The sequence below is a fragment of the Chaetodon auriga genome, chromosome 10 (assembly GCF_051107435.1).
Source record: "Chaetodon auriga isolate fChaAug3 chromosome 10, fChaAug3.hap1, whole genome shotgun sequence".
NCBI classification, from domain to species: Eukaryota; Metazoa; Chordata; class Actinopteri; order Chaetodontiformes; family Chaetodontidae; genus Chaetodon; species Chaetodon auriga.
Window position 1 is genome coordinate 26,998,496 of NC_135083.1, and position 18,327 is coordinate 27,016,822.

At 41.1% G+C, this 18,327-nt stretch overlaps 1 protein-coding gene and 1 long non-coding RNA gene across 3 annotated transcripts in view; one reads left to right on the forward strand and one right to left on the reverse strand.

The window, feature by feature from the left end:
- The window catches only part of LOC143326744 (ephrin type-B receptor 2-like), a 162,158-nt gene extending 155,055 nt beyond the window's left edge, over nucleotides 1-7,103 (forward strand). For both annotated transcript variants that reach the window (XM_076740590.1, XM_076740589.1), the window contains exon 16: nucleotides 330-7,103. In XM_076740590.1, coding sequence (XP_076596705.1) covers nucleotides 330-438 — 109 coding nt within the window. In that variant the 3' untranslated portion in view covers nucleotides 439-7,103. The remainder of the gene's footprint in view (nucleotides 1-329) is intronic.
- A 4,238-nt stretch (nucleotides 7,104-11,341) lies between these two features.
- Nucleotides 11,342-11,776, reverse strand: LOC143326750 (uncharacterized). Its single transcript, XR_013077702.1, has 2 exons — nucleotides 11,463-11,776; nucleotides 11,342-11,429 (listed from the first exon to the last, which is right to left on the reverse strand). It is a non-coding gene; the product is annotated as an uncharacterized LOC143326750 (long non-coding RNA).
- Nucleotides 11,777-18,327: the final 6,551 nt, after the last annotated feature.

Here is an 18,327-nt window from a genome sequence, read left to right on the forward strand (position 1 = left end):
AAAACATACAGCGGATCAAATATTTTTTCCTAAAAACATGCAGATGAGTTTTGACAGTTTTGTTAATCCTGAGTAGAGTCTGAATGTTTTCCTTTTAGACAGCAATGACCTCCATTAATCACAGGGTTAGGGCAGCCTGTTAGTGGCCTCAGAAGTAAAACAAAGGGCGAAAAAGCTCCATGTCCATTCACAGTTTTTTTAACTAACAACATGTAAAACACACAGATTGTCATTTAGATTTGGATTTCTGCTTCCAGAAAACAAGAGGTCTAAAAGAATTGTCTTGCGGAAGTATACTGAGATAGAACTGACAAATGGTTTCTCTTTAGGGACATCCTAAGAGTGGGAGTGACATTGGCCGGGCACCAGAAAAAGATCCTCAACAGCATCCAGTCCATGAGGGCCCAGATGAACCAGATCACTTCAGTGGAAGTGTGATAGTAGGAGCACACAGGCTCCATTTACTGTACAATACAGAGCCTGTGTGCCAAGTAACCAAGTAGCCCCCAACCCTGCATTCTCCTTGAACATCTGAGGAAGAGTGATGACTTACACAGAGACTGTGACTGCAATCAAACCTCAGCCTCACCCTGCCTCCTTTTGAGAAGGTTCCATCAGTCTGCAGCACAGCACAGATGTTGGGTAGCTTCTTATAGCTGCTCTATGTCCACATATTTAGCAGGACACCTTGTTTTTTTTATTCTATTTTTTTTATTGTTCTATTAAATAACACACCATACTTGGATCCTCCCCTATTAACAAGTTCAAACATTCAGTAAGAAATCTTTTTACAAAATTGACCTTACACTTACATTTTTTTGTATAAGGCACATTGTTGAAAATGAATGGAAAGGAAAAAGAGCAAAGTAGAATTGAACTAAATGGCTACTGCAAAATGCAAGTTACTTTATTAGCTTAAATTGGTAGTACCTGCTAACTGCTAGCTCTGGCACACAGTAATGATGGTCCTCTATTTTGAGTAAGAGGGAGGCAACAGGGCACAATGCTGGTACCACAATTGTTTCAGTTAACCATTTAAAATTTTTCAGCAACACTTTCATCGTCACAAACCCTAGCTTTACTACTATTAATAGCAGGCAGGTTTTACAGCAATAGACATTAAATGTATATGCATTTTGTAGCTGCCTCTCTATATATTAGTTTTCAGTGTTATTGGTCTTCTTTAGTCGAATTTGTTTGACTGCACTGTAAACAGATCCACCAGTTGCTCTTCTATTGCATTTCTCTGTCGCACTGCTGAAGGTGTACTGATCAATCTCAGTATCAATGAATGCACACAGGATTCACAAATGTTATTTCAGGATTTATATATAAATGACTCTTTACACATAAATATTTTTCAGTGCACAAAAAATATTTATTATTATATATAAATGTAAAACAAATCCTCACATAAAAATAAGGTTCACAAATGTATTTCTGATGCACACATATTTCATGTCATAAATAAATGTAGAAATACAAAAATATCTGCAATCGGCTGGCGACCGCTTCAGGGTGTACCCCGCCTCTCGCCCATTGACAGCTGGGATAGGCTCCAGCCCCCCGCAACCCCGAAAGGGATAGGCGGGTATAGAGGATGAATGAATGAATGAGTACAAAAATATGTGTATTTAAAAGTATTTGCAATTTCTACCAGAAACATTTGAATTTTGTTACATTCATATACAACCCGCTAAACCTGCATTTACAAACTGATTGACATGCTTCACTGCATTTGTATGTGGTTTTTTGTAGGGCTGTTCCAAATAGTAAAGCTTCAAAGCTTCATTCATAACGCTGACATTCAAAATTTAAATCAGCATTTGGTTGTATGTATATCACATGGCTTTGCAGAGTGTTGTGTATCAAGGACTGGGTTGAGTGGTTGGACAAACGTCAACAGACAGTTGCACAGAACTCTGGAGTAGAGAACCAAGGGCAGACTCGAGCCTCTGCAGGGATAAATACACATGGTTGCACCAGATTCTGCTCTGATCTGGAGCTATTTGCCAGTGGGAGGAAGCTCAGATATTATTTTTTAAACTTCCAGGATTCAAAAGAAGTTATCTTTGCTTCAACCTGTCTGCAGCAGTGAGCCACAGAGGTGCTGACCTGCATTGTAATTAGTTGCTCTTAATTGACAGCTTACCTGAGGGGAAATGTACTTCATGAAAGTACAGAGAGGAGATGGGAAAAGGAAGGGCATTAACTGAAAGATCTGGAGTCTGGTACATCCGAGTTCAATCATAGGTTGATCTGCCTATCAGTGTTCACAAGCTTACGACATATGTACAGTATTCTGTCAGTTTGGGGTAAATAGGGATGGAGTGGGAGGTGGGCGATAAATGGCATAAAATCAAGTGGCAGCCTCTGGTACTGAAAAATTAAGCGTGCAAGTGCCAAAAACTGCAGTTCCTCAATTGTCCACTTGAGGCTGGCTCGAGTCAGTCAGCGAGTCAGTTTCCATAGACAACTGCATTAAAATGCCCAACTTCACAGCAGAAATAAATATGTTTATAGCCTGGTACAAAAAAGCAGATTTGGTCTCTACAGCTAATATCCCCATTCATGTCAACTGGAAAGGGATTTAAAATTTTATACATACCTCTTGTTTAAATAATATTCAGACTTAAAGTTATGCAGAATTGTGTACAAAGCCATTTTGAGTGACAGCTAGAGGATAGGTTAAAGGCTTCATTCACACTGCCGCAACACCACCAACAACACCCATACTCCACCTCTTCGCCCATTTTTGGATTAACGGAGTTTAGAGCCACTGTCACTGAGCTTCACAAAGACTCCTCAGAAACTTATAGTTGCTGGAGACTACATCCATAGCTTTATACATTCTATCCACAATAGATGTTGACAGACATATGAAGCTTCATTCAGAAGTTTTTTGAGACTCCCCAGATGTGGCTTGATTCACAAATGCATTTTTTCATCAGGCAATTATCTATAGCAAATCAGATGATTCCCTTTGTTTCAGCCAATCACATAGGCACTGATTTGAAATGTTCTCAGTTGTATAATACTGTTGCTTAGTTTTGGCATTCCCTTTGGTAGAATAGACATTGGTCAGCCTCAACGCGGAGTCTGGTTGCTGCAAAGTGATACCTTGCATACATTTACGTTTAGAGTTATGAATGCTTGCTAAATTGATTAGCTAATGGATGATCCTAGGTTGTCTACCAGCACTACTTGCAAGCCAACTTGTTTCTACTTCATTTATGTAAGACAAGAAGCATTTGTGTGTCCTTAAGAAACACATTTGTGAATCATGTTTTTTTTATATGTAGATTTGTTTTACATTTATGCACAGTGAAAAATATTTTTGTGGAAAGACTCATTCATATAGGAATCCAACATGCATTTGTGAATCCTTCTGTGTGCATTCATTAATATTGAGACTGATCTGACTCTGAGTTTGCTGCCTCCAGTAGCTGATGAACATGTAATTTGTAATAGAACTCTGCAATCTGTATTCTAAAAACATATTTGCCCTTACCAGTGGTAAACACATGTGCCACCAAATCAACAAGAACTAAAATCTTAATGATTATAGCTTCTTCTAAACAAATTCACTAACATCATACGCACAGTTTATTGGATTACTTTCACATCTGCACATACCTGGCCAATGAGTGAGTGTGCTTGTCAGACTGTCTGTCAAGTTGTGATTCTGCCCTTGAGGAGTCTGAGACATACGAAAAACAACCTTTTTTTTTTTTTTTTTTTTTTTTTTTTTTTAAAAAGGTGTACACAAGTGGCAACAGCAAATATTCATGTGACTTTAACTCAAAAAATGTCCTCAATGAATCCTGTGTGGGCTGTTCATCCAAATATGTCACAAAATTACATGACACTGATATTTTTAAAAGCCAATTAGTTGATATTCTCATTCCTAACATTCTTCTTACCAAGAAAATAACATTTTTAACCTTGAAATACTCATTCACTATGATTTCACTGTCCTATTAACTACAAAGCTGTCTAGTTACTGCAAAGTCTTGGTCAGGGTTTGGATGATGCAATCAAAGCCTTCTTAGTGCTGCATGTGTTTTGTAGATAAAAACACTGCTTCATTCTTTACAGGTTGGGTGGTATCAGTTGTTCAAGAGAGATCAGTGTTACAGTCATCATCTTGTAGATATCAACATACTTTGCCTTATTTTGACATACACACCAACAGAAAGTTGGATGGTGATTAATACAGTCTAGTCACCTTGATGTGCAATCTTTGTTTCAGTGATTCAAAATCTTAATTAGTTTATACGCTACCTGATTTTAAGAAATAAGCTATAGTACACCAAATTCCAAATTTCGCTCCCCGCTCAATTGTACCTGTGTTATTTAACTTAACACAGGTTGTAAAGAGGCGTGTCCCATTTACCTCAGATAAAATATCTCATAATTACAAGATCTGCATGCTGCCCTTCTGTCTGATGTGTTTGTTGTTAGCTAATGCTGATAAAACAACAACAGGGGGACAGATATTTCTCTGTTGAATCACTTACTGCAAATTTATGATACTCAGCAACACCAAACGTGTGGGTGTGTGTATACTGTATATATTTTTAGCTTCACACTTTTTTTTCCACTGACAGAAATTTACTGTCTGTGATAACTTCCGCTATATGCATATTAATGGTTGGAGTCTGGACCCAGTCCCAGTTGTTTTGGGGGCTAAGCTACAGTTTATATGTAAAAAAATTTACAAAATTGACTTTGCAGAATGAAAAGTCAAAAATTCTTCTCTAGAACCTAAGGGAAGAGCGTCAATATTCACTTTGCAGTTGTCACAAGAACAATAACAACTCCAAATGTAAACTGAATGACAAAAAATGTCATTTGTAATTGCCCTCTAAAACAACTGAAATTAGTGTTTTATGATCTGATACCATGATTGGCAGGACAACTTTGTTTGTCAGTAGCTTGTAAAAGCATTACAAATTTCTGTATCAAAATTCATATGACTAAGGGAGAGATTGTGTTGGTTTGGGTTAAGGTTTTTGGCACCATAAAAGTGTTAAGCTACTTCTGTCTTTGCTTCTGCCAGACAAGAGCCATAATGAACACGGCCATTGGAACTTTACAACAGGCTGTATTATTATGCATTTGAATGGACAGGTAATGCTGTCATTGTTCTTGTGAGTCTTTGCAATAAAGAAGGCATTACCACCTTCAAAATGAGTGTTAATCCTCTCAGGTTTTCTGTAGAGGATACGGGTCCTGTCCTCTACATTGACAACATGAAATATGGGCCCTTTGAGTCTGTCCTGATTGTCTCTCCATGTGCATAATCCCTTTATGGTTTAAAATGATCTAGCTGGAGTGAGATGCTGAGTTGTACCAACGGGCGGTTTCAGAAACCACTCAGGGTGGAGATTCAAAAGGGAACATGAGTTTTAGTGATTACTGAAACTGTACATTCTCAGAACTTTTTTTTTTTTTTTTTTTTCTTTAAATAGGATAAAAGTGATTTTGATTTTTTTTAAAAGTGTGCTTTTATAAATGTTATGCGGTTATGACAATAATTTATACTTCAAAGTACAGAAAAGTGAATTCTCACCTTGGTTCATGTAATGTCTGACTGATTCTTTTTGGTATCAGGACATTTAGCATGCTAAACCTTTTTCTTCTACTGTACTAGCACAAAGCACAGGTTTACCCACTCGTTGTTCATGTATTATATGTGAGTCCTTACCTCAAAACCCATTGACCTTAGTCTTGTTTGTAAATGGTCAGAATATCCTTGATTCCTATGAAGGACAGCTTATTTTGTGAAAGCACCCAGTAGCACCTCCAAATCCACCAAATTTCCTCTCAGCTGACAGTTGATGTTTTGAAATCACAATGCTATTTTAAAATCTAGAGATGGTACATCTCTTTATTCCATTTTTGGGGGTGAACTCCTCCTTTTGATCTGCTTGCTAAATCACAGTTTTTGAGGTAGCACAGCAAAAAACAAACTCTCATTGGTGTGAACTTCGCACTTTCACAAGGCTGGATTACCAACTGGGCAAAATGGGAAACTATGGGCAAAATGGCCATAGTTAATCCAGCCCTGCACTTTTACCTCCCACTTTTGATTGTTACATACAGGTACACAGTGAGATCACAAGATGGAATTGGAAGAAATGCACTGAACTGCTTTTCTTGTACAATAATTACTGGTGCATATTTGTTCTTGAACATATTATCTATCTTAAATGGACAGTAGTCACACAACTTGTTAAGCAATTTTTAATGACTACAGTCTAAAAAAGGTGCTTTCACATCTCTCATTTTTGATCTCATCCAACAATTTTATTTTTTCACATCCTCCTTTTACCTTTGATATTTGATTAATGTTATTCAGTTAGATTTTTTGATACCAGTCTGCACTACTTTGTCATACATACAGTATGTGTAGCATTATTTTAACAATGGTAAAGATGCACAAATACACTGTACTGTATTATATATATATGCACAGTATGCACATTTAAGTTTTTTGACACCCTTGGTCTAGGCAGCACATTCACTGTGTAGTGGCTGCTACTGTTCAAAGTTACATTATTTGATGTGTTTTTGTTGGGAAAAGACATTCTTTAAATTGCTCCCTCTCAGAGAAAAACACAGTGTGGTTCCAATTCTTGTGCTTTTTAATTATTCAAAGCCTGTCTTACAAATATGTGTAATAAGAGAGAAAAAAAAAAGTCAATTACTGTCTGAATGGGGGCCTTCCCTCCCCATGTGTGATCCTTATTTCAGCCTGGATGATAGTCTACCTTCAACATGGGCTACAGTGGGTTGCACTAACATCACACACATTGAAGATTTAATTCCAAAATGACATATTTATTTTGTCAATCAAGAAAGTAATGTGAATATCTTTAAAGTTTTGTTTTGTTTTGTTTTTTTATCTCAAGTGTCAAATTTCCACACTAAACGACTGCATTGCCCTGCAAAGTGCAACTCTGGCAACTGAAAATACCTATGAAATCTGACATTGCAAGAAACATTCACCCATACCAGTGTTACATTCCTTATACCTGCTGTAATTTGTATTTCATTTTATTTTATCTTTTTATAAATTAAAGGATTTTGTGATCTTAGAGCCAAACTACAAATTTACTGTTGTAAGCCCTGGATGTCATCTCTGTATGTGGGGTCATTCACAAACACAGTGAATAGAAATGACCCCATTTGAATATGATCTATGTACAATTTAACGAGAATTTTCGGGGGGGGGGGGTTGTTTGTTTGTTTTGTTTGTATTTTTTTTTTCTTTCAATTTCAGCTTCAGTGTGGGTTAGGGTTAGGGTCGCCATGGTGACTCGTGGAATCGGGGCTCCATTGATGTTGGCTTTTTATAGTCGTGGTGCACGCGCTTAACTCTGAGTTAACCTACTCTGAGTTGATTGAACTAACTCAAATCACCTGGGGCCCGTTTCACAAAGCAGGTTTAGTGAAAACTCCGAGTTTGTTAAGCCTGAAATGAAGGAAACTCTGAGTTTTCCGTTTCACAAAGGGAGGTAACTCAAACCAGAGAAAGAGGGGTAACTCTATCCTGTTTCACAGAGAGAGGTACCTTAAGCTCTCGGTCAGTTACCATAGTAACAGACTCTATGAACCTAACCTGGTCGGGACCAGGTTTTTCTCAATGAACCTCGAGTTTCTCTCTGTCTCCGCCCTCTGTCAGCCACACACGGTATTTGATTTCCTCATTTATTCATCAGCAGGCGAGTTTTGGGATAACATAGTTCTGCCGTCTGTTATTTAAAAAAAAATCAGTCAGTAGGCACTTTTTTCACTAACATGGCATGTCCTTTTGACAACGATCCCGTGGATGAAGGCGCAGCATTACTGCGCAGGGAATTAAATATTCGTTGGGAGATGGTTATCAGACCGCGCATAGATGTTCTGGCATTTCCAGACAATTATCTTTTTGAACGGTACCGTTTCACGTCACAGTCCATCATCTACATACACAACCTAATCCGTCCTTACATTTGCAATACCAGCCGGAGTCATGCTCTCACATCCCAGCAGATATTGTGTGTTGCGCTGCGTTTCTTTGCGCAGCATTATGTTGGTGATAAAACAACTGCACAGTCAAACAGCCACTTAATATTTACTTTACAATGTAACACATGATCAAAATGAGGTACCCCCAGTAGATTGACTGGGACTACATTTAAACTTACGCATTGACCCGAGCAGCAATGTTCTCCCACGCTGCCTCCCTCTCTTTTGCAGCTGCAGCGGTGTTACACTTTTTTCTAAAAACATGCTCAAATTCGCCGTATGAGCGCATTAAGATTTCAAGTTCCAGTGGGGTAAAAAACGCAGCCCTCCTCTTCCTCGTCGCCACGGTGACTCGTCGCTCCATTGATGTTGGCTTTTTATAGTCGTGGTGCACGCGCTTAACTCTGAGTTAACCTGCTCTGAGTTGATTGAACTAACTCAAATCACCTGTTCTGAAACCGAAAACTCAGAGTTTCCTATCTCAGGCTAGATCAACTCAGGGTTCAGGATTAGACTCGGAGTTTGTTGAACCTCCTTTGTGAAACGGGCCCCAGGATGCAATACTGGGTGTCTGGCTGTTAAATCTGAAGCAGCTGTGGTGAACAGAAATACAGAAATCCATGTGTTTTGTGTGTGCATGCATCTACATTAACATTAGGCAACCACAACAGCTAAACTCAACCTACTATACACAATGAATAGGCTCAGAAGTTAACACATCAATTAACATCTCCACACCTATGGTGGTGGAGATATGATGTTGTGGTGATGGTGATAGCAGGAATACAGAAAACAGTGAGCTGTGTGTGCATCTGTCAGGCTTGGATCTCCTGATAAAAGGGAGCAGAATGAATGCCATTAACATGGGACAACACAGTTTTGTTTTTTTTGTTTTTTTTTTTGGCATGCTAGCCAGGAGCCTAACTTACTTTGCCAGCATTGGCCTTTTATCTTCAAGACAAAACTCATTAGAAACTTAAATTAGCAAACTCAAATCTTTGCAGGGCTCACACAGGACAACTCATATATTACACAGAACAAGATACAGCAGATTGGTCACATTCAAATCACAAATAACAACAACATTTATAAACATAACAATAACTTACCTCTTGCTATATTGGAAAAGGCTTTGACTGGGGCACACACAAGAACAATTAAAACACATAATGGAAGATGTAATTAATGGGAATGTTTTAATTCAATTGATTGTTCTGAATTCATAAACTGTGACATCAAACTGCTTCAATCACAAAAAGACCAGAAGGGGAAACATCTAGTTTGGCTCTGTTTTTGTCAAAATGTTCAAAAACACACCAATACCTCTAATGTTCATTCATTAACACACTGTATCTTATTTGTTTACACAAACAGAAAACTAAGGGGTGTAACATGCTGAAACAATTTCTTGATGTATAGTTAACCAATAGTCCAGGGGCCCGTTTCACAAAGGAGGTTCAACAAACTCCGAGTCTAATCCTGAACCCTGAGTTGATCTAGCCTGAGATAGGAAACTCAGAGTTTCCGGTTTCAGAACAGGTGATTTGAGTTAGTTCAGTCAACTCAGAGTAGGTTAACTCAGAGTTAAGCGCGTGCACCACGACTATAAAAAGCCAACATCAATGGAGCCCCGATTCGACGAGTCACCATGGCGACGGGGAAGAGGAGGGCTGCGGTTTTTACCCCACTGGAACTCGAACTCTTAATACGCTCATACGGCGAATTTGAGCATGTTTTTAGAAAAAAGTGTAACACCGCTGCAGCTGCAAAAGAGAGGGAGGCGGCGTGGGGGAACATTGCTGCTCGGGTCAATGCGTTAGTTTAAATGTAGTCCTTTGCAATCACAATAATATTACAGGGGAGAACTGCTTGAATGGTAGCTCATTAATTTATTTCATGTAGGTGCAATCCCGCGGGGGAGAAGTGCACTTGGTAGCAGCTCAAGATGAAACATAAAAACATTGTTCAAACAGGTAAGACACGGCATAATTTAATGGGGGTATCTCATTTTGATCATGTGTTATATTGTAAAGTAAATATTAAGTGGCTGTTTGACTGTGCAGTTGTTTTATCACCAACATAATGCTGCGCAAAGAAACGCACCGCAACACACAATATCTGCTGGGATGTGAGCGCATGACTCCGGCTGGTAATGTTGCAAATGTAAGGACGGATTAGGTTGTGTATGTAGATGATGGACTGTGACGTGAAACGGTACCGTTCAAAAAGATAATTGTCTGGAAATGCCAGAACATCTATGCGCGGTCTGATAACCATCTCCCGACGAATATTTAATTTCCTGCGCAGTAATGCTGCACCTTCATCCACGGGATCGTTGTCAAAAAGACATGTTAGAGAAAAAAGTGCCTACTGACTGATTTTTTTAAATAACAGACGGCAGAACTATGTTATCCCAAAACTCGCCTGCTGATGAATGAATGAGGAAATCAAATACCATGTGTGGCTGACAGAGGGCGGAGACAGAGAGAAACTCGAGGTTCATTGAGAAAAACCTGGTCCCGACCAGGTTAGGTTCATAGAGTCTGTTACTATGGTAACTGACCGAGAGCTTAAGTTACCTCTCTCTGTGAAACAGGCTAGAGTGACCCCTCTTTCTCTGGTTTGAGTTACCTCCCTTTGTGAAACGGAAAACTCCGAGTTTCCTTCATTTCAGGCTTAACAAACTCGGAGTTTTCACTAAACCTGCTTTGTGAAACGGGCCCCAGTTCATCTGCAGGTTTCCTGTCACAGTCAGTTAGCCCGTGGTTGTGATCTCTGTACAGGCAGAATGGTATAACATAAAGCCCAGTCAATAAGTTAGCTTGTGACAGATATCTCAGTGGTGGCACATATGTTGGCCAATAAGTAACAAGACATTGCAATACAGACATGCCAAAGATATGTTTAAGGTCACTCAGAAACAGTGTCTATGCTACATAGTTTGTCGATCAGGGAGTGTGTGTGTGTGTGTGTGTGTGTGTGTGTGTGTGTGCGTGTGTGTGTGTGTGTGTGTGTGTTTATTTATTTCTACAAACATATACACATCCATTATTTTTATTATTATTTTATGATATATCTTAAGGTATCAGATTTTTTAACTTCAAACTGGTGTTGGCCCCATAACTCAACAACAACAACTTACTGAACCTGGCAATTCCAATGTGAAAATGTGACTGCTGTAAGCTGTTACTGCATCTGGCTGTTGTTCACCAAGAAATGGTTCCGGCAATTATCCCCGAAATGTTTCTATTTTGGTCTGCATCCAGATTCGACAAAGGGGATACACCAAGTTATTTAATGATGCTTAGAGGTAGTAGGTGTGTATTTTTATTTATTTATTTTGATTGACTGAGATCCTTCTTCTCATCTCACTTTCTGAAGGAAGGAAAATAAGCATTGTTCTCAAAATTGAACTATTCTTTCATTTGAAAGTATGAAAAATTTACGATTATGGAACCCCCAGTGGTAGAATTAAAAAGACACACTTAATTTGGAGGGTAGTGTCATATGTTACCAACAACTGAACTGAAATCAAATTGACTGCTTTGATAACTCCATGTATAGTATAGAGCAGTTTTACAGTCTGAAGGCTATTGTTAATGCTACATTAACCCATTGCCAATAATAAAATTCCCTGAAAAATGTAAGCGAAAATTAACTCTTAGAATTCAATATTTTATCTTTGTGTAGGACCTGTTCCCTCTACCACACAATCCTCTGTTTTACCTGACCAGGGCCTGACCCTGAAAGCAGTTCTACTTTGTGAAGAGAGGACGTTTAAAGATATTTCTTGGAACATTTTTGGTCCAAAGCACATGGGACACAGGGGTTAATGCCAGAACCTAGGTGGTTAACCCACAGCCAAACATGTCTCTTTTCTCAGTCCTTACCACTGTGATCTCACTTGGACTTTTGTTTTTCTATTTTATGTTTTTCTGTATAAATGTAGATTTGATGTATACCTGTGAATGATGTGTCAATTTAAATTATTTGTAATACTGTTACTGGTTTATTTTGTAAAAAAAAAAAAAAAAACAAGAAAATGAAAAGTAAAGAAAGAAAACATAACAAATTCAGTTTTGTAAGAACTGTCTTCAATTAAAAAAAAAAATAATTCTTTGACATGAAATGGCTTCAATGACTTCTCTAAAGACCATCAGTGATCAGTGATGCCCTGCCCATTTTCCTAAATTACTCTTAATCTAGGACTCCTCGGTACAATTCACTCATAAGAGTGTTACATTCCTTATACCTGCTGCAATTTGTATTTTTTAGCACTTAGTTTATATGTGTATTACTAGAAGGATATGTACACATCATAGGAGTTTTTTTTAATCTGTTAACCTGAGACCTGTATCTGGAACCTGTTTCCACCAGCCTGACCTGGGTGGTTGACTTGTTGCCTGTTTGTTGAATGTTAAAGTCCTGCCAGCTTCTTATTGCATTTGTTTGCTGGTGTTTGACTCATTTCTGGTTTTGGCCCTTGCCTGCCTCACTTAGTCCTGAATCACATTTCATTCATTCATTTTTAAATCAATGTATTGTGACAAAGTATTGTTGTCACTGGCTGCTGGCAGCTCACACGCATATGCCCCATCACTGTTCCCACTGTTTTGCGTGTTTTGGGGCAACTGTTCTCCAGAGTGGGAGTACCAGATGATCTAACAGACCAGGGGTCCAGCTTCACCTACAGGTTGATGCTGCTCTTACATGAACAACTAGGCATCTCAGCAGGTGACACCATACCACCTACAGACTGATAGTCTTGTTGAAGATTGAACTAGAAACTGAAGAAAATGCTGCAGAAGTTTGTGGATTATGACTTAGACTTAGACTTTTACTTTATTGATCCCAATTTGGGAAATTATTTTGTTGCCACTGCAGTTTAAACATACACATAAACATAAAATATATACAATTAAGAAGAGCAGGGATGACAATAAAACTAAGAGGAAACAGAATGTTCTTAAAAAATATAACTAAGCGTATAAACGAGGAATAACAGCAATTCTTGAATTATAACTAAGTATAGCTAAATATATAGCTATACGATATGTATTATCATATATATTACATATTATATAATATTATAATAATCTTAAAAATTACAATATAACTAAGTATATAAACAAGTGTTAACAGCAGTTCTACAATAAACAATAAAAAGTACATGCAATATTGCAGTAGTGCAAATAATATGTCACACTGATATATTGGGGTTTGTGAGGTGCTAATAGATTAACTATTTAAATTACTGTTGTACAGTGTGGTGGCTCATGGCAGGAATGATTTCCTGAATCAGTCCTTGTGACAGCAGAGCTGGATCAGTCTATTTGAGAATGAGCTCCACTGTCTGTCCACAAGATGGTGAAGAGGTTCAGGGTTACCCATGATGGATAACAGAATTGGCTCGTCAAGTCTCTGTCTTCGCAGCCACCGTGAAGAGCTGGTTTGCATCAGAGCCCAGGACAACCACAACTCCTAGAGATTGTGAGTAACCCTGAACCTTTTTCTGGAGATTTGGATTTGTGTTGTGGATTCTTGCTGCAGTGTCAGTTAATTTTTGTTCAGTGGTCAAATTAATTTTCGTCTGAATTATCCAAGATCCACTATGTTTTGGGGCTTTTAAGAGGCAAAGCGTTGGCATGGGCGGAGGCTATTAGCTCAGTGACTAAGTTTGAGTCCATGTCATTTAAGTATTTTGAGTTCAGATCTCGGGAGGTTTTTGATCATCCTAGCCGTGAAGGTAATGCGTCGAGTTGGCTAATTAAATTAAAACAAGGCAATCACACTGTGTCGGATTGTGCAGTGGATGCTGCCTCCCATTGGAATGACCCTGCTTTACAGGCTGTTTTTTCTAAAGGGCTAAATGAACAAATTAAAGATGAGCTAGCTGCCAGAGATGAGCCTGATGACCTGCACTCGTTGGTTTCCCTTGCCATTAAATTGAATAATCATTTCAGGGAGCGACAACGAGAGAAGTCCTCCCGTTTTTCTGTCTCTGCTGCAAACTCTGTCTCTAGACCCTCAATGCTACCGGCCCGCCCGACACAGTTTAGGGTACAGGTGTTCAGCCACCAGCCCAGGCTTCGGAGGAAGAACCAATGCAGCTGGGGAGGACAAGGTTAATGGAGCAGGAGCGCCTCCGTTGGTTCCAGGCTGGTGAGTGTATGTACTGCTCTCAGAAGGGCTATTTTCGTTCTGCCTGTCCTGTTCAGCCAAAAGATCCCGCTCGCCAGTGAAAGTGGGGGTCCTGGCGAGCCCTGCCACTCCCCTTTTCAAATCCCCCCAGGCTCCTCACTTTCAGCTGCGGAGCATCCTGTCTGTTGGAAGCCAGAGTTGTTCAGCACCGGCTCTCATCGACTCCAGGGCTGAGGATAATCTGATTGACTGTGATTTAGCCCTTCAGCTTGGCTGTGAGTGGCAACCTCTGGAGAAGGCTATCCCTGCCATCACTCTGAATGGCAAGCGTTTTGCTCAGGTAACTCACCAATCATCCCCAGTACACCTTCTCATTTCCAAGAATCACCATGAGTACATACAATTCAAAATCATTGCAGATTTACACTCACCAGTAGTTCTTGGCTTCCCCTGGTTACTCCAACACAATCCACTAATTGACTGGAAGGGTGGCAGAATCGAGTCCTGGAGTGCCTACTGTCATTCTTCATGTCTGCAATCTGCTTTACCTCCCACAGGTGGCGCCAATAGAACACCGAAGCCTGAATCCCCTAGTGTCGACCTGAGTGCTGTTCCCACAGTTTATCATGACTTAATAGGTGTTTTCAAAATAGAAATGGCTCTGACACTACCTCCACATCGTCCTTATGATTGCTCCATAGATTTATTACCCGGTGCTCCTTTGCCCACCAGTCAACTATATAATCTGTCTAGACCTGAAAGAGAAGCCATGCAGTCATACATCTCTGACTCACTAGCTGCACGGATTATTCGGCCCAGTTCCTAACCACTAGGGGCAGGGTTTTTCTTTGTTGAAAAGAAGGACAAGACACTTAGACCCTGCATTGACTTCAGAGGACTTAACAGCATCACGGTTAAGAACAAGTATTCACTTCCTCTCATTGACTCTGCATTTGAACCCCTGGTTGAGGCTAAGATATTCTCTAAATTGGATCTCAGAAACGCCTACCATCTGGTTCGCATTCGGGAAGGAGATGAATGGAAGACGGCATTCAACACTCCTCTAGGGCACTTTGAGTATCTAGTTATGCCTTTTGGACTCTCCAATGCCCCAGCTGTATTCCAAGCGCTCATTAACGATGTGTTGAGGGACTATTTGAACCTTTTTGTATTTTTGTATTTGGATGATATACTCATCTTTTCCCAGTCAGAGCAGGAACATGTGACTCGTGAGGAAGGTCTTGTCATGCCTGTTGGAAAACAAACTCTATGTCAAAGCAGAGAAGTGTGAATTTCATGTCAAGAAAGTGTCTTTTCTCAGTTATGTCATTCAGAGTGGACAGTTGCAAGCAGACCCAGCCAAGATCAGCGCGGTGGTGGAGTGGCCCGTCCCGCAGTCCCGGAAGGAGCTTCAGCGTTTCCTGTGGTTTGCAAACTTTTACCGACGTTTCATTAGGGACTACAGCAAGGTAGCCTCTCCCCTCACCAGACTCTCAGTAAATGTGAGATTCTGCTGGTCTCCTGAGGCTGACATGGCGTTCAGCAAGTTAAAACGCCTTTTCTCCAGTGCACCTGTTTTGGTGCAGCCCGACCCCTCCAAGCAATTTATTGTAGAGGTAGATGCTTCTGATACAGGGGTGGGGGCGGTGCTGTCACAATATGTGGGTCCTGAGAAACATCTGCATCCCTGTGCCTTTTTCTCTTGTCGTCTGTCTCCTGCAGAGAAAAACTACGATGTCGGTAATCGTGAGCTCCTCGCTGTGAAGCTGGCCCTGGAGCAGTGGAGGCACTGGCTGGAGGGGACCAGGGTCCATTTGCGGTTTGGATGGACCATAAGAACCTCGCCTACGTTCAGTCAGCCAAAAGACTTAACTCCCGTCAAGCCAGGTGGGCGTTGTTCTTCGGCAGGTTTAACTTCTGTCTGACTTTCCGCCCAGGCTCAAGGAATGCCAAGCCAGATGCGCTGTCCCACCAGTTGTCAGTGGAACAGACCCAGCTGCCTCCAGACACCATCCTACCATCCACTCGGGTGATTGGACAGCTCACATGGGGAGTGGAAAAGGCTGTGAGGGATGCACAGGAGGCATAACCAGATCCAGGTAACAGCCCCCCTGGAATGCTTTATGTGCCGTGGTCTGTCCGCTCCCAGGTCTTGCAGTGGGGGCATTCTTCAAGACTAGCCTGTCATCCCGGAGTCCATTGTACACCTTCATCCATCAATGTTTCTGGTGGCCCAACATGGGGAGAGACACACGGGAGTTTGTAGTGGCCTGTCCCACCTGTGCTAGAAGTAAGTCTTCTCATCAAGCCCCCTCTGGTCTGCTTCCACTGTTGCCTGTTCCAAGTCGCCCCTGGTCCCATATCTCCATGGACTTCGTCACCGGGTTGGCACCATCTAAGGGTAAAACCACAATACTTACCATTGTTGACAGGTTTTCTAAGGCAGCTCACTTCATTCCACTTGGCAAATTACGATCTGCGTCAGAAACTGTAGATCTTCTTGTTCACCATGTGGTTCGCCTCCATGGCATCCCCACTGACAGAGGTCCACAATTCATTTTGGCAGACATTCTGCAAAGCAGTTGGGGCTACATCCAGTCTCTCTTCTGGTTTCCACCCCCAAACTAACGGGCAGTCTGAGAGAACTAACCAATGTCTAGAGAACACTCTACGCTGTCTCACTGAAACACACCCCAAGTCTTGGAGTGAGCAGTCAGTATGCCCCAAGTCAGTCAGTTTGGTTGTCCACTAAGAATGTCCCTCTACAAGTTGAATCCCGTAAATTGGCGCCTCGGTTTATTGGCCCATTCATCATTGATAAGATTGTTAATCCATCAGCTGTCAGACTCAACCTGCCTAACAATATGAGAATCCATCCTACATTCCACGTGTCCCAGATCAAGCCTGTCAGCACAAGTCCTCTGAGCCCTCCGTCCATTCCCCCTCTGCCCGCCTGTGTTGTGGGTGATCACCTGGCCTTCACTGTTCGCTGCCTGGTGGCGGTGTGACGTCGGGGTCGGGGTCCGGGGTGTTAAATGACAGGGCTACAGTAGCTATGAATACAGAGGGTAAGCCTACATCTCAAATAGGCCAGTGAAATACACAAACTCAATCATAAATATGAAGCTATCCAGAACTGCCCTCAACCTTGCACCAAGAAGGAGTTACAGCCTTCTTGGGATTGGTTGGCTGGTACCAAATGTTCATGGTCATTTTGATGGTCGTGGGAACTGTGTAATTGTGTCTTGTTCTCTCACACATAACTTGTGTTGGTTGATAAGATAAGATCAGGTGAGATAGACCTTATTTATCCCACAATGGGGGGAAATTCACATGTTACAGCAGCAACAAGACAGAGTGCAAGAAGTCAGAGGACAAGAAGTGTTATATGCCCTATGGTAATTTACAATATATACAATACGTACACATTTATTTACTTATACGTACTACTCATTTAAAAATGACAATTGCACATGAAAACAGGAAAAATGTGAGATGTGATCAGTACAACTTGCATTTCAGTTGATGTTATTGTGCACTGTTATAGAGTCTGATGGCTGTGGGCAGGAATGACCCGCGGTAGCGCTCCTTCCTGCACTGGGGATGTAAAAGTCTTGTGCTGAAGGAGCTGCTCAAGGTCCTCACAGTGTGGTGCAGGGGGTGGGAGGAGTTGTCCATGATGGATGTCAGCTTGGCTAACATCCTTCTGTCCGCCACCTCCTCGATGGAGTCCAGTGGGCAGCCCAGGACAGAGCTGGCTCTCTTAACCAGTTTGTTCAGTCTCTTCCTGTCTCTGTCCGTGCTGCCCCCTCCCCAGCACACTATGACATAAAACACTGCAGAGGCCACCACAGTGTCATAGAAAGTCCGGAGTAGAGACCTGCACACACCAAAGGACCTCAGTCTCCTCAGCAGGTGTAGGAGACTCTGGCCCTTTCTGTACAGGGCGTTAGTATTGTCTGTCCAGTCCAGTTTATTGTTGAGGTGAACACCCAGGTACTGGTCCACCATGTCAATGTCCGAGCCCTGGATGTTCACCGGTGTGTGAGGGGAAGGTTTCCTTCGGAAATCAATAATCATCTCCTTGGTCTTGCTGGTGTTTAGGATCAGGTGGTTCTGCTGACACCAGTCCATGAAGTCCGTGATGACCCCCCTGTACTCCTGCTCATT